We start from the raw sequence: 17,233 nt of genomic DNA on the forward strand, positions 1-17,233 counted from the left end.
CCCTTGAGATTCTCTACCTTTTTTTCTTCAAGTGCTATTTATTCATATGCTTTACTCCAGAGTCCAGACTTATTGACCCATGTAATATAAATTGGCATCGGAATACGACTTGCATTGCACATTCTTTTTGTAAACGAAAAAATAAATATAAATGTAAAAAATACAGATATCCGTAAATTTATACATTTACACGGAAATAACTTTATCACTGCCAAAAAGTGTGTGTATAGTAGTACTGGGTTCGTATTCTTACCCGGGAATTTATGCCTTGTGTTGTCCCAGTACCTTCATTTGCTAGACGTATTTTAAACCGATCTCTGAATAGCTTTGCAGTATTAACTGCGCGCATGCAAATATTCCAATTGTGAAACATTAGATAATCTTTTCCATGGTTAGAAAAAAAACCATTATTCCATCTACATTAACGACATCTAACTTGTGAACTGGTTTCTTAACGATATTTTGTAAAAGTTTAGACTTTTTTTTAAATCTGCGCATCGCTCAAAACCTAGGAGAACACGCCGGCCGCGATGTCGAGCACGGATGTTCCTTCGATGTTGATCACACTGCCAGAGCTGACACGACACGGGGCAGGATGTTCAGCTGCCTCACGGAACTGCTGTCCGGTGCACGTGGACGGTTGTGCGTGCCCTGCTCGACGACCCTGGCTCGAGCTCCGCTCGTCGCACCACCAGCCTGCCGCGGCGCTCACCAGTGTCCGGGAAGTGTCCACAGTCTCAGAGTCCCGGCACCCACGATCAGTACTCACCCCCGCTCCCCCGCTGGCCCGCGGGCTGGCTCGCCCGGCGATGGCAGCGCCAGGGAGCTCCACCACCGGACTCCCGCTGAAACAATGCTTCCGACCTCAGGGGCGAGGCATTTCCGTAGTTCAGGCGCGGTGGGAAACCACACACAGAAACAAATATTTCCCTGTACTTTCACAAAAGATTCCATTGGCAAACAGTTGTCAAGAAATAACTCGTAATCCTGCAAGAAAGATAATGTCACTTTTGTACGACACATGGTTTGATTATTTTTCGAGATAATACTAAGTATTCAATAATGGGGATAGTTTGATTTTCATATGCTTATCAACATGCGCAGTTTCTTCTGTTAAGCAATTAAGGGAAAAGTATACATATAACTTTAACTAATGGAGGTACTGGGACAACACAAAGCAGGAGTGCCCGGGAAAGAATCCGAACCCAGTATTACTGCGAACACTATCTTGAAGTGATACAGTTGTTTTCATGTAAATTTAAAAATATCTGTGATTTAACAAGAATTTTTCTGTTTCATTTAAAAAAAAATACTTTGAAATGGCAAATATACCGGGATACGCTATCACTTTAAGGCGCCGTCTGCCCAGGCGCACATACCGTGTGCAGAGCTTCAGAAAAAACTACGTAGTTTCAAAACTACTCAAGATGTCTGAATGTGGTCTGTTTACGAAATGCATTTAAGAATTCGCTGAAGGCCGAAAATTACTTTTTGATTTCTGATTAAATTTATAAACTGTATTTTTAGAATATTGAAAATGGCAAAAAGGCGTGTTTTCAGAATAATTTTAGTCGTAAATAACCGGCACAGATTCTTGAATGCACTTAAAAGATTTGCAAAACACCTTTATATTAATTTCTCCACCGTATAATGTTACGGTCACCGCTCAAATTTCACCGTTTTCCTGTGACGACAAGGAGACTGCACGCCAGTTCAGAGCCTTATGCTTAGAGGCTATACCGCACTAGAAATACGAGATAGCGTCGCACTTATCATCTTGCCTCACTTATACATATAGGCCTACATTCCCGTTAACATTGAACCATTTCGGGGAATATTTGACCACCACGCTGCCCTGTGAAGAAGGACCCGTAGGATTAAATTTATCAGATGCAACAGTCTATACTATAACAGTTTCTACACTTGAATGGCCTTCGTAAATGCATCGCGCATTATTTGACAGGAATTCCCCGACAAACACCAAACCATGTGCGACCCGGAGAGATGGTTGAAGACGATGAAGACATCGTCGACTTGATTATGCACACGTTTGTGAAGTATAGCCTGACACGATGAGATATCGAAGAATTTGCAGGTCTCAATGTTTTGTTTTGACGTCACGTTAAACTATCGTTCCTTAAAATGACTTTACGCCTGCACGCACGATAAAATGTCCCGTTACGCACATTGTTCCGTTAAGCTGTGTCCCGTTACGCTCATTGTACGCTTGCGTTGCAACTATCTCTCTTCCACTCGATTGGCCTATGCGTCCGAGGAGAATAAAGACAGCGGCAGCACACAACTTACATCTACACGTGAACTGTTTCGTCGACTGTTTATAAAGTTAAGTTAAAAGTTAATGTGGTTTTCATTGCTTATAATAACAACAATTTCGCCAATAAAGGTTAATTAATCTTGCATTTAAAAAATCTGAATACTAGTATAATTTCAAGTATTTATTCTTTTATCAAAAAGAAAAATCATTCAATTTTATTTATAAATTATGCAATCATTTCATCAATGTTTTGTTATGACGTTGTCACGTTAAACTATCGTAGGTAAACCAACTTTGCAGACAACCAATTTTTTAAAATTATATTTGGATTGTAATCATTTTATTTCTTTTTATACAAATGTATTAAACATACATATTATTTATACCGTATGTACGTGATAACTTAGGACAAATGCCCCTCCAATAAATAGAACAATGATGATCTTTTTTAAATATAATAAATTTCGTTAATTAACTCATAATGTCGCATTCTAAAGAAGTATCTCATTTTCCCGCGAGTAACAGACGTATATAATGATAGGAAGCGTTTCTCTGAGACCGCCTGGTGATATGCAACTCGCTGAACACTTTTGTGCACGTAATTGCGCACCCCTAGGCGTTAATGAGTCTACCTGCAGTTCATAAACAAAAGATGCCGTTTTCCATGACTATTATTTCGTTTTTTGCGACTTATAGCTAATTTGGTATGTATATATTATGCACAGGTAATACAACACTGATGATATGTGCTTTATAATTGAAGTTGTCAACTACAAAGTTTTTACATAGGAAAAAAGAGCATCATTTTAAGTTTTTGAGAAAAAATATATTGTTGTAGTTTTTGATACTCATATCCACATCATAGGTATTTTTCATTATTGTTTTATCTTTTCCATAATTTACATATTAACAGATTATTGTACAGGAAATAACACTCACAAAAGCTAGCTTGTGTTTGAGTGTGAATAGTATGCTTTATGTTTACGTGCATTATTATTATTATGGATACGATTTCATAGTAAAATAACATTTAATACATGCGAATTGTTTTATACTTTAACATTCTAAAAAAAAGCCAGTATTGTAGTTTTTAAAAGTATATAAAATTAAATTTAATTGAAAAAAATAAATCTTAATTATTATCAGAGAAATGAACTTCCTTATTATGAGAGAATTTACTTAATTTAAAATATTCAGCTATTTATTTACTTATAGTTTTGTTACTTACATTTTGTAACTTTTAAATAAAGTAAAAAATTAAAATTAAGGTACTAAAATTTTTGACGTGTAACATCTTAGCTCTCGGTATACAGTATTTGGCGGGAGTAATTTCGGGAAAGGAACGGAAGTCACATGGAACAGAAATGTTTAACCAGGTGCTGCCATCTGTAGCGATGGCGTGAACCAAAGTTTACAAAGCCATATGACAACCTTATGGTACTAACGGTTTAGTGAATTTTAACAAGTTGAGCAGTAATTTAATAAAATTCCTGGTCCAAAGCCGGAGATAAAGTACTTTTTCAAGTCTTTTTCTTTTTTATCGGAGCCGTTTCATTATATAGTTTAACCTTTCGCCTTGGTAACTGAATGATTTGATGGTCGACGTAGCTGCTCCGATAATGCATTCCCCAAATAATGTCGCTGAAGACACTAGTTTCGAATAGAAATCACGCAGGACATTATTTTAAAGAATTCTCGTTAAATTTTTATCTGATTTTCTTATTTTTTATAAGTGTATTTGCAACACGTGAACACATTAATTTGATCGTTACCTAGGTTAGATATTACACGTTACTAGCAAGTATTGAAAGACTCGGTAACATTTCCCCCCCAGTAAAAATAGTGTTTTAATTGTTACATCTTTTAACTATACTTCGCCCCAAGAAACAAAAAGTCACCCTGGCGGAAAAATACTAACTATACTGAAGTTGTACAATGTGTGCAAGATTGTCTACCCGCCAGGGATCCTCTTTTTTACTTTTTTTTTATCTCGTCGTGCAGAATTTTGATATTAATGGTTCATGGGAAGATTTAAAAAATACTTTGTTTGCCAACAGTGCTAACGTGCTACAGAAGAATAAAAAATTCAAAACTATTCTTCTTTCTGATTTTTAAGTACTCCCTAGCAGTCTTACGCATCTTTTAAAAGTAGTCAATTGAAAACTAAAAAAATAGCGTTAAACACGTTACACAAGGAAATGTAATGGAGAAATGTTGCCAAAATATTTTATTATAGTAGTGCAAATCAAAAGTCTTATATTTCCAAAGGAACTTTTGTGGAACGTGCAAAAAAAAATATGCTTTCACTCCAAGTCTACCAAAATTTGAGAAACTATGATTCAAACTGCTTCTTCACTTAAACGTTTAGTATTCTATAAGTAGGTATTGTAAATATTCTATACTTGTATTTGTAAATCTACAACAAGATATTACTGATACTCTCCTCAGTACTATGTTTTTAAAAGTGAAACTTTTAATGAATTTGTCCTCACAGCATATTGGAATGTCGTGACAGTCGTACTTGATAAGCATTAAATTATACTCTAGTCCTACTCACTATAATGCAGCTAGGTGAGACACTAGAGACACTAGAGACACTAACCTTAATTTCCAGAGGAGGTGGGCTGACATTCTATCCTGGTCATCTTGATTTCTGTTTTTTAGATTTTACCCTAAATTTCTCCGGACAAAAAGCTGGGATAGTTTCTTACAATATGCAATGTTGCTGTTCTGTTTGGGAGTGTTATGTATCATCGTCTATACACTGTAAATTTCTTTTGTAAATAGATCAGTCATATTTATAATAAATTATGGATATTTTTACTTAGTACATTTATATTAAAACAGCTGTATCACTTCAAAAAAGTGTTCGCAGTTATTATTGATTTTCCCGGATTATAACCCGGGCATTTATGCTTTGTGTTATCCAGGTAACTTCAATACTTAAAGTTATTTATAAATCGTACCCAGAGTAACTTTCCAATATTAACAGGTGCATAATAAGCATACTAAAACAAAATAAGTCAATTTGGTTGATTATTCTATTATCTTTTCCTGGTTAAAAAAATGCATTAACGAAACATCAAATAAATATAAAATATGCACCAATTTTCGTAAGAAACACTCAGTATTATCTTGAAACACGTATTTCATACTATTTTTTGGCACCTGCTTTCCAAAGGATTCTTTTGTAAAAGTTAAAAATATATTTTCCTTCTGAAATGACTTCATTGTCGACATGATTTAAATTTAAAAAAAATTAAATTTATAACTGACAGCGTAATTTCAGTTAATTTTATGTTTAAGAGGTTCTAATAACTGAAAGTCAGTGAATTTCTCTGAGAAACAATATTCAATCATGGGAAATTCGCTGAAAGAAAAGTAGAAATCACTGCGAGTCACTGAAATAATTACAAGCAATCACTGATTGAATAAAAAAAATTAAATGGTGATTTGCTGTTTTTTTTTTAATTTGAGTGAGTGCGATTAACACTCAGTGAATCAGAGAACGAAGCTTACGACTCATGTGAACCGAGCTTAAGGCGGTAGATCCTAAACAATTTTGATTCTAATATTTCGAGCTTTTTGCCCGTGATTTTAAATAAATTCATGTTATAATCATATATAATTGTTTATGAAAGGCTTTTCTTGCTAAAAAGTCATTGATTAATGGTGATTATGAACTTAATGGTCAACATTTGTGTTAGTCCTAACAGTTACTGAAAGAATAGAATCGTGTGGCATACAGTTATGTAGTGGCCGTCTTGAAGCACTTTACTTTTAGTATATTATTTATATATCAATAAAAAAGTAATTTTTCCAAAACACTGAAAAAACTTAAGTTCTATTGGTTTAAGTAAAACTTTTATTGTTTTATTCATGGTATACTAAAAATAAAGTGTTTTAAGATGAACTTTCCATACGAACGGTTAAATCCAAAGCGCCATACCACATGATTCCATGGCTTTCTGTACCTGTTACGATTGATATAAATTTTTGCTATTGAGTTCAAAAAAAAACATTAAGTGTATACATATTAACTTACATTTTTTATAAAAATATAAATGATTAAACTATGAATTTATTCAAAATTATGTGCAAAACACGAAATATTAGAAGCAAAAAAATTAAGAATTAGGTGCTACGAGTTTGACTTACTTTGCTGCCAATTTCGAGAAAGCTTATGTTTTATGCGTGCTCGGTAACAAGTCACTAACTAACTAACTAACTAACCTGTAAAACTGCGGCGTCGGCATGCACGTGCAGAGTTCAGCAAACAGTACATCGATTATTACAAACGCACAAACGCGCAATATTCTTCGCATTTTTTTATCCGCTCTCACTGCAACACGAATAAATCGCCTTTGCAAAATGACCAGAAATTGGTTTCTATAGCTTTGTTTGGAAAATTCCATTGTTAAAATATTTGGCCAGAGAGATTGTTGGTAGCAGCCCAGACTGCATTTAGATAGACGTTTCTTACAATGAAGCTTTTCAGAATAATAATTCTCAAAGAAATCCAAAAACAGTATCAGAATAGTTACTCACGTAAGTTCAGTTTAGAACAAACTTGAGCTTTTAAATTTAAATATGCCTCAATAGTAAGTCTCAATATTCGCTGTTTTACTAACCAATATAAAATTTACAATTTCAGAAGGAATGATATGTAATGCGTATGGGAATGATACCGTAACTGGTTCAGGATATATAAAATATAAAAATTAATTAAAACAACATAAATATTTTAAACATTCCCATATTTATCATATTTTAGCCAATTTTTACGTCTTCGATATTTATACTCTAATACACTTACGTAGAGTTCCCGAAATGATCAATGTAACAGTAATTTAGTTTTTTTAGCGAATTTGTTATTGAACACCCATAGATTTTGTCCTACAATCGAGTGAGATGTGATAAACACATATCTTAGTACATTCTTCTTTAGGTGAAATTCCTACTTTTGTAAATTAATTAAAATGCGTAAAAGAACTTGTAAGTTTCCCAAACATCAACCTAAAAGGAAGCTTACATTTAATACTTTTATTTAAAACCATGTTCGGTTACTTTACTGTCAAAAATGAAGAAAATACTAGTATCAATGGAGTGGTGTCAAATAAAAAATTAAATTTTTTTATGGTGGATACGATGGGGTCTACATAAAATTTAAATACAGTAAGAAAATCCAAATCATTGTAATACATAAGCAGTACATATATCTGAGCTTTCAATGATTTAATGTCGCCATGTCGTTGGAATGCAATTCAATCATCCTTTATGTTGATATGTTGAATATAGCCTAGAGGAAAATGTCTGCATTTTTTTTAAATCTTACGTATAGATACATTATTACTAACGACACTGAAATTTCCCGGATTCTTTTGGTTGCAAGGTAGACTGCAAACATGCATGCCTTTGCATTGCTTTGATGAGTGAATCACAATTGTTTGTACACTCCCCTCTGCGACTAAATAGCAGTAGAGAGACCGAACCACATTGCCCTACTACAAAAAAGAGGAGATTCTATAGTAGACGTTAGTGAATATGAAAGCATATGTGTGTATATCATACAGTAAACGCATCCGCATAATTTCCGAGTATACGCGAGGAACGTTCCAAAAGTAATATCGAAATTTTTTTGAAAGAGCAGTTGGTACTCTAGGTGAAACAATTGCCGTCTGCGGAGGAGTAATGACGCATGCGCAGACGGCCGAAGAAGAGAGAGTAGCAGCAGACCACAGTACCCGAGGTTATTCGAGTACAGATCACGAGGCAGACAGACATGTACTGACAACGTGGTCGCCAATGGAAGTGTGTGCTGTTATCCCAGCGTTGATAACCGCACTCTCGGGATGTCACTTCCAAAACAATGCTGAGGCGGAGCATACTGTGCGACAAATCCTTGCATCGCAGGGCACCGAGTTTCACCAGAGTGGTGTCTTCAAACTGACTGTAAGCTACGACAACTGTCTCAATGTTGGCGGAGACAATGTTGAAAAATAGTGCAAGGTGTATAGTTCATGATGCAATGGTGTATTTTTTTGGCAATAAGGTATCCGCGTGAAAAAAAAAAATACGAAACTTACTTTCAGAACGTCCCTCGTATATTGTTGTGCCTCTAGTTGTAAATATTACTTTATTTTCTACTCTGAAACCCTCGCATTATTCAGTGCGGCAGTCTCAGGGCAGGAGTCACAGGAATAAACGACGGTAAGAGACTTACAATTGTATTTGTACTTGTGTTTCCTGCCATCTACTGTGGGCTTCCTGCCAAACGTAGTACTGTTTGCCTTCTTTGTTGTGGCTATTTTACAACCACGGGGTTTTAAAGTAAAACACGGGTGGGCCGACAATAGAAGCAAAATGTGCTATTCATTTGTGTATTCAATCTATATAAAACAACATACACAATTAGCCGAGTTCTGTGCTCACTTTTTAAGGTGGGACTTCTAGACAAAATCGTCCATGGCTGTAAAACAGAAGCTTTGGTTTAAGTAATCTTGCACAAATAATATCCCTGGTCCCTTAAAAAGACACTTAAACTTTGTATAGCACAGTTGGTTGCAATACTTGAAACAAAATATTATTTTCTGGATTAAAAGACGGCACTTCGCCGTAGTTACTGGACAAGTAGAATTACATATCAAATAGTTCTTAAAAACCAAACCTATATTGATCATGCAAAGTTTATCTTGGCTCGGTTTTGAAACATTCTGTACATAAAATGAATATATTTTTTTAAAAGTCCAAGACGAGTGAGAGTCAGCTTAACGCCGACGATGGTACTGCCTGATATCTCTCAGTCACTGCGGGTGTTCCGGGCTAGTGGTGAACTCTTATGGATGACTCGTCCGTCTCGCTTGTTCAGCGAGTAGAGTATGCCTTCTTAGTGCTGACAGCCCATTGGCTTTCACTGAGTTCCTAGCGCAGGTTACACCTTCATTAACATTAACATTCTATTGGAGTTTCCTGAGTACCTGGAACTAAGTATACTATCTTAGTGTTGACATGACCCAGACGTTCTCCTAGTAGCTTGTAAAAATAATACTTTAACAGCGCCGACTGTCTCCTGATGTTCTCAGAGTACCTGGAGCAGAGTACACCTTTGTTAGCATTATCATTCTTTTGGAGTTTCCTGAGTATTGGAACACGGCATACTGTCTCAGTGTTGACGTTATTCTGGCGTTCTACGAGTAACTGGATAATACCAATATCGTTGAGGTCACCGTGGCCCATGAGGAAGGCAAGACGTCATGACGGTCTGTTAAAAGTGATGGTCATCTACCCCAGTTATCTCTTTATTAAAAACAATACAAGACTTTATCAATGAAATACAAGCAAAGAGTAGTTACATCACGATTTTCAGCTGATATAGATCTTGTGTGTGTACGAAGTTCCATACAAGCAACCGAGCAATACCGATCAAATTGTTGAAAGAAATGCTAAAAACATTTATTAAAAATATACATTCAAGCTTTTTAAAGGTTAAATGTAGAAAAACTGGTAGATTACACATGTTTTGTATAAACAGTTTGTTTATTTATTTAATCTTTATGATACCAACATGAAAGATTATTTTTTTTTACTTTCTTTATCTAAACATATTTTTTAACGATTGCACTCTAATAATAAAATACTACCACGGTTGTCAAAGGTTTTCGAAGTGCCAATACTATTAGAATATATCTATTCTCTGGATGATTATTTCAGTGGGGAAATCGATTTAATTTATTTTTATAGACTTGGTTTTCACTGTATGTCACATGATAAGACAAAGAAGATGAATACACGACACGCAGAAAAACAAGCCAAAATTAGCTGATGTCCAATTTTAAAATATATAGACACCCCTTTGGAATTCTCTGTGCTGTCTTTCTGTGTTCTCGTTGTGTTGTCAAGATTATCTGTTTTGTATCATAGTTGGGTTCATTGTTTTTCGCTGTGTGGTCCAAGATCGAAGTTTTTGTTTTTTCTGTTGTTACAATTGTCCCATCGGTTCAGCCCACTGTGTGTATCTTGCTATGGTATTTTTGCTTCCACGCAGAAATAAATTCTGTACTTTCACACAAGAATCCTTTGGAATCCAATTGCCAAGAAATATATTTTTTTAATACTACAAGAAATATATTATAAATTTGTACAACATATGGCTATGGTTATTTTTGCATACATAATATACTTTTTTAGAGATAACACTGAATATTTCTTAAGAAAATAGGTAAATAATTATATATTAATTGATGTATTCAAGCATATTTTATTAACAAAGATTATCCACCTACGGTGAATAATTTAGGCCTACTAAATATTAAGTAATAGATGTAAAAGGATACACACGAAATATAAACTTAAAACTGCATACAACATGATTATATTCTCGATTATATGCTCTTAGTTAATGCTAGGAGCTACATAAAAATTGGCTCTAAGTTTATAAAATTTTTAATAAATTTGTATTAATCATAGTATAAAAATTTTTAATAAATATATATTAATAAAAGTGTATATAAGAAAAAATGTATTTTATTTAAAAAAAAAGCGTGGGTTGCTTTTTAAGATATTATCGAAATGATAATCCTTCTGCTCATATATGTCAATATTATATTTATAACTATTGACACCTCACAATTTTTTTTTAACTAAAATATATGTATTCTTATATACACTATTATTAATTTGTATTTTTTTATAATTTTTTACACTATTATTAAATCAAATTTATTAAAATTTATTTTCTATTTTTTTAGTTTTGTTTTCTATATAAAGCGTGTTTTTTTTAGATTTTTTAAACTATAATTTATTTTCTACTTTTTAGTTTGGTTTATTTATAATTTAAAGTGATACTTCTGTATCGACGTATGAATGAAATTTAATGACAATGTAAAAAACTTGATAGTTATTACATCAATTTACTATTAAAGTAGATTTTCAATAGATATTAGCTGCAGTTAAAATAAAATCGATAAATATTGTTTTATTTCAGAAGTGTCACTAGATGTGGCTCAATTTTTTATTTATTACATGACTTTACTATTAAAGTGAATTTGAGTAGATATTGGCTGCTTCTAAAATATATATCCAATATAGCTTGTTGAAGAACTACAGTACTCAATAATTTCAATATCCTGCTATGAAAATCAATATATTCGGAAAGTCATTGATGTTTATTCTAAGTCAGCATATCTGATGGGTTGACATCCTTTGTTTGCAAATGTCTCACAAAAAATTTAGTTTCATTTGTTCCAGTCCGATTCCACTGTAAGTTTGCATGCAGTTGTACCAAACTACATTGGAGTATTCTAAGAAATGTTTTAATATTTCTATGTTATTTTTGTCTTCTTTGATTAGGAAACGTTCACATTCTTTTTAAAATCTTTAATCCACTGGTAAGCATTTGAGTTTCTGCCCGTGATTTTCTCAATCATAAAATCTTTTGCAATTTTCCCTAAATTTTGAGTTTCAGATATCGTTTTTGGTAAATATGTAGTGTACGGACTATCGTCAAAAAAATTTAAAAATCTGAAATAACTTTCATTATATGCTCTTTTACGTCCTCTTTTCATTACAGCCTGCGGAGATAAGAAATTCCAATTACTTTTGGAGATATCGCCGTTCTTATTTTGCAATACAAGACCTATGTAATCATTCGACCAGCGAAATTTTATATTTTGCCGTGTGTGCGTGAATGCCTAAATAACAGAAATTTTCCATTAGGTAAGGTTAGTTACATTATTAATACAATAAATAAACGGAAATAAAAAATAATATAAATTAATTTTACTTGATGTACCTATAGTTTTAAGTATTTATAATGTAACTGACCTGACCTAACAAAACGGGACAAAGGTAGATTAGGTCAGGTCAGCTACATTATAAATGAGTCATTCCGTGTGAAATCACCAAGTTGAGGTTGCTCGACTATTTTTAAAAAAATTAATATTTTTACCACATATAACCTTATCAATGGGTAGTTCAAAACCATATTCATTTTATTTTTGTGTGCCACCATTTTCAGTAGAGGCTTGTATATCTTCCCAAGTGCGTGCTCTAACAGTGGTTTGCAGTGGTTTCAATAAAAGGTCATTGTTGACATTGTATTAAAGATAGAAGGTTCTGGTCTTCACTGAAGTAAAGTAAACATTGTATGGTTACCAAAAATGTCTAGAAATAAAGATATAATTTTGTTTAACCTTATGTGAAATGACCTTGAAATTTGTCAAAAATGTTATAAAAATTCAATTTTGAACATTTTTTTAAAGTGACTTGGAGTTGGAACCACAGGGCAAATATTTTTTTGCAATAAGTATGGATGGCAGACTTTCCAGAAAAAATGAGATAATGTGTGGGTTTAAACTCCTTCCTGGTTTTCTGTTGCATTAAACTTCTAAAATTTTCATTTTTTTGAGTTTTTCAAGGTCAAATATCTCAAAAGGGGGACCAGGTAAAATTTTTCTGTTTCCACTATTTAGTACACCTACTGGTACTTAACAAATTCTGCAAGTTTCATTTTGTGGTTCAAACAGGTGTAGAAGTTACAGGCTTTGAAACTTGGGTAAAAAGTTGCATTTTACGTAGAAAATAAAAATTAACAGTGGCTCATGTTCACATAGTCTTTTAGTGATTTTACCTTTAAGTTAAAACAATTTGTAGTGCTAATAATAAAAAACATAAAACTCACCCTATTACATTATCCAGATTTGCAAACCACAAAAAAAAATGTCAGCTGCAACAGATTTATTTTACAAGTTTGACCCGCAGTTTCTGAGAGAGTTCTATATTTTTCTCTTCAGTTATATTAAATGTTCTACCTGTTATAGTAGTGAACTCTGTAGGTTTCAAAATGTCTAGAACATTCTTCATCTCCACCCATAAAACATCATCTTTTGTTTTACTGAAGCTTGTAGATGGACCACCTGGTGTGTAGAAGACCACCTTGATATCACTGTTTTCTTGAGAAACCTCACAAACTCTACCAATATACCATCTGTTATCATAAACACACACAACAATGTCGTTTACTGAGATGTCACTAATGTTAAAAACACCAGTAGTGCCATCAATTGGATATTCTTTGTGTTTCGTATCAAACGATGCTGAAATGATGCTGTATTGTATTGTTGATGTGTTCTTCGGTTTAAAACAATGTTGATCTCTAGTGCTTAAAATTCTTTTAGCATTATCAAACCTGCTTTTTAAGTGAAGATCTGCCTCCTGAACTTCTCTTTCTCCCACAAACACAAAATTTATTCCTTTTATGTTTTCCACACAAAATTGAAACATACTCATTGGTGTTATGATATGGCCTTCTTTCGGTCGCTGTAAACTTGTCTTAGCCACCAGTCGCTTGACAGTTCCACCAATACCATCACAAGGCCCCTTTCCATGACTTGTTGCAAAGAAATGCCACTCTGCTTCTAATCCAAAATCTTCTTTATGCTTGCACAAGTTAGAAAAATTGAACCTGTTCTTGTATTGAGCAGCCGATCCATCAGAAAAATAGGCAACTCGATTCAAATTAGGAATAAGGGACTTAACAAAGTGTATCAACTTTGTTTGGAATGTGTACACAGCAACTGTGTTATGATTCATACAGTCACTTATAACACAAAGGCTCTTAGTACACAAATTCTTAGCATAATCTCTGTAGTACACACAGAAGGGATGAATTGTGGCCTGAGAATTCATCCAATGATAACTCTGGATCTCATCTTGGATGATAAATGTATAGTTTTCTGAGAAATCCAGAATTATTACACATTCATCACTTTGTAGATTCTCTTTCTTACTTTTCAGAAATTGTGATTGACTCTGCGAGATGAAATGGTGTTTCTTCAATGCCATTAGTTTACTAACAAATTTCTCTTTGAATTCAGCATGTGGTTCTACTATCGTTACAAGGTTGCAATGGTCTGCTACTATCCACTGACTGTATGTGATATCGTCATCATCACTGACACCCTGCAATAGTTCATCTACTTTCAGGTTTCCTACTTCAGGACAATTTGGGCACTCTCCAAACATACAATCTTCACTATTTAAATCACACACAATATTTTCAAGAAGGACCTTCCAGTCATCTGTTTTTACTGCCATAGTCATTAGTTTGAAATTTTGGTGAATTGAACATACACAAACAGAATGAGTGCCACTAGCTCCTGCAAGGATGCACCACTTGGGACGCAGAATACAGAATGTAGAAAACCCAACCTTTACAGATTGATGCTCTTCTCTAAACTTTTGGTATAGTTCTTTTAAATTACACAGAATTAAACGTTTTTGCTTTAGTTCTTTCTTCCCATCATCAAGACGAACCGATTTTGTATCCTTCATTCCAGGACAGATTCTACTAACTTCATCGTTTTCATAAAATTGAACAACGAGATCTCTAGTTTCTTGAGGCAATTCTTTCCCTTTTTTCTTAGATGTGAGCTGTGGAATAACACCACGTTCCTTAACAATTTCACGTGTTCTTCTAACCAGATATTCGCTTACATCTAACTCATGTGCAGTTCTTTTCATTGACCAGCTTTTTGGCACTACACTAATGACTTGTATTTTCTCATTGTTGGATGTACAGGTCTTAATTCTTTTCTTGAGATTTTCAATATGAATTTCCATGTCTTTTATTGCAGTATCAGCTATTTCTTCATCATCCTCATCTTGAGACTCACAGGTGATGGTAAAAGTGTCGCTTAATTTTTTCTTAATTGCACAAGAAAATTTGCTCACAGTTCATCTAACTTCTAGATGTTTTTTTGTATCACTAAGTTTAATAATTTTAGTTGGGGAAACTCCTAAAGCAGAGCCAGCTTGATTGATAGACTCTACAACAATTTCAGGTGCGGTGAATAGTTCTTCGTTATCACAGTTGCTAGTACTAGTACCTAAATTCCCCTCAACATTACTTGAAAGTTTTTTATGACAAGAGCAACAAACAGATTTGCCAGGAATCAGTGATGGCCATCTTTCAGACAACTCTACAGTTATTTCCCTTAACTGTTTTTTGATAACTTTTTTATGGTATGAAAATGGATCGCAACACGAATTTCCAAAAAGATGATTATACTTGTCCAGATATTTTTTTTCGTGGAAAGTACACACATTAACAATGTTATGTAACTTACTTCTTTTCTTAAGAAGGTCAATTTGCGATTTAGTGAAGTCTGATGATAATTTTAGGTAATACTTGCCATATGAATCATTTTCACAATCTTCATGTGTAAAAGTACCCAAAGAACACTCCATACTTCTGGTAGATAGTTCTACGTAGTCACTTTGAGACAGAAACTGCAGGTAACAACTAAGTAGCTCACTTCAATGCAGAATTGTAACACATACCAGCAATACTTGTGTGGAGCCAAATAAACAATATTAGAGTAGACAGCACATACAAAACCACAGAACACAAACACATCTTTACTCCTTGGCAGCAGACACAAGACTAAAGTGGTTGGCTGCAATGCACATATATTCAACTTGTCACAACTTGCTCTTTGGATGGTTACATCAGGTTTGCTTGTCACAACTTGTCCATTCATGCCTCCTTACAAAATGATTTATTTTTAACTTTCCATATGTTACAACTCAAAGCCTTATATTATATTTGCACTTCATAAGAAATAAAATAAACATTAATAACTGTTACACAATTTGATTACAGTCAAGTAATTAGAGCTAAAATATTACAACTTTTTACCTAAGTTTCAAAGCCTTTAACTTCTACACCTGTTTGAACCACAAAATGAAACTTGCAGAATTTGTTAAGTACCAGTAGGTGTACTAAATAGTGGAAACAGCAAAATTTTACCTGGTCCCCCTTTTGAGATATTTGACCTTGAAAAACTCAAAAAATGAAAATTTTAGAAGTTTAATGCAACAGAAAACCAGGAAGGAGTTTAAACCCACACATTATCTCATTTTTTCTGGAAAGTCTGCCATCCATACTTATTGCAAAAAAATATTTGCCCTGTGGTTCCAACTCCAAGTCACTTTAAAAAAATGTTCAAAATGAAATTTTTATAAAAATTTTGACAAATTTCAAGGTCATTTCACATAAGGTTAAAAAAAATTATATCTTTATTTATAGACATTTTTGGTAACCATACAATGTTTACTTTACTTCAGTGAAGACCAGAACCTTCTATCTTTAATACAATGTCAACAATGACCTTTTATTGAAACCACTGCAAACCACTGTTAGAGCACGCACTTGGGAAGATAAACAAGCCTCTACTGAAAATGGTGGCACACAAAAATAAAATGAATATGGTTTTGAACTACCCATTGATAAGGTTATATGTGGTAAAAAAATTATTTTTTTTAAAAATAGTCGAGCAACTATTTAATTAAACATTTGGTGATTTCACACGGAATGACCCAAATACTATGAAACTGAACGGACATTAAAAATAATAAAATTAATTTTAATGGTTATTTAGTTTTAAAATATTTATAATGTAGTTGACCTGACCTAATAAACCGGGATAAAGGATGAACAATAGGAACTCACGTAATTTCCTTTTTACTTATTACTTGCGCAACAAATAGAACATTAAAATTTGAAACGTTAAAAACCCACCTAAGTAAAAGGCGGGTACAATTCCTTTGTCATTAGTAGAAATATGTAGTCGTTCAACTTGGCGGCGAAAAAAAAAAAAATCATACTCGTAAACAAGCAACAATAAGTGATCGCCGCATGAGTGCATAGGATGAAAATTAAAAAATTCGATATCTCCTAAAGTATTTGGAATTTCTTATCTCCGCAGGCTGTAATGAAAAGAGGACGTAAAAGAGCATATTATAAAAGTTATTTCAGATTTTTGAAATTTTTTTGACGATAATCCGTACACTACATATTTACATATTTTTTTTTCTTCAAGAAATTTTTCTAACAGTTTTTCCAATTTTTTATTTGATCCTCTAGGTATATATTCAGCACTTTGTTTTTTCCTTTAATTT

At 33.5% G+C, this 17,233-nt stretch overlaps 1 protein-coding gene across 1 annotated transcript in view; it reads right to left on the reverse strand.

The window, feature by feature from the left end:
• Nucleotides 1-508: 508 nt before the first annotated feature.
• LOC134531345 (serine/arginine repetitive matrix protein 1-like) overlaps nt 509-17,233 on the reverse strand; it is a 53,564-nt gene continuing 36,839 nt past the window's right edge. The window contains exon 3 of the mRNA XM_063367043.1: nt 509-845. Within this exon, the coding sequence (XP_063223113.1) occupies nt 509-845 (337 nt within the window). The remainder of the gene's footprint in view (nt 846-17,233) is intronic.

The sequence above is a fragment of the Bacillus rossius genome, chromosome 3, assembly GCF_032445375.1.
Source record: "Bacillus rossius redtenbacheri isolate Brsri chromosome 3, Brsri_v3, whole genome shotgun sequence".
Classification (NCBI taxonomy): Eukaryota; Metazoa; Arthropoda; class Insecta; order Phasmatodea; family Bacillidae; genus Bacillus; species Bacillus rossius.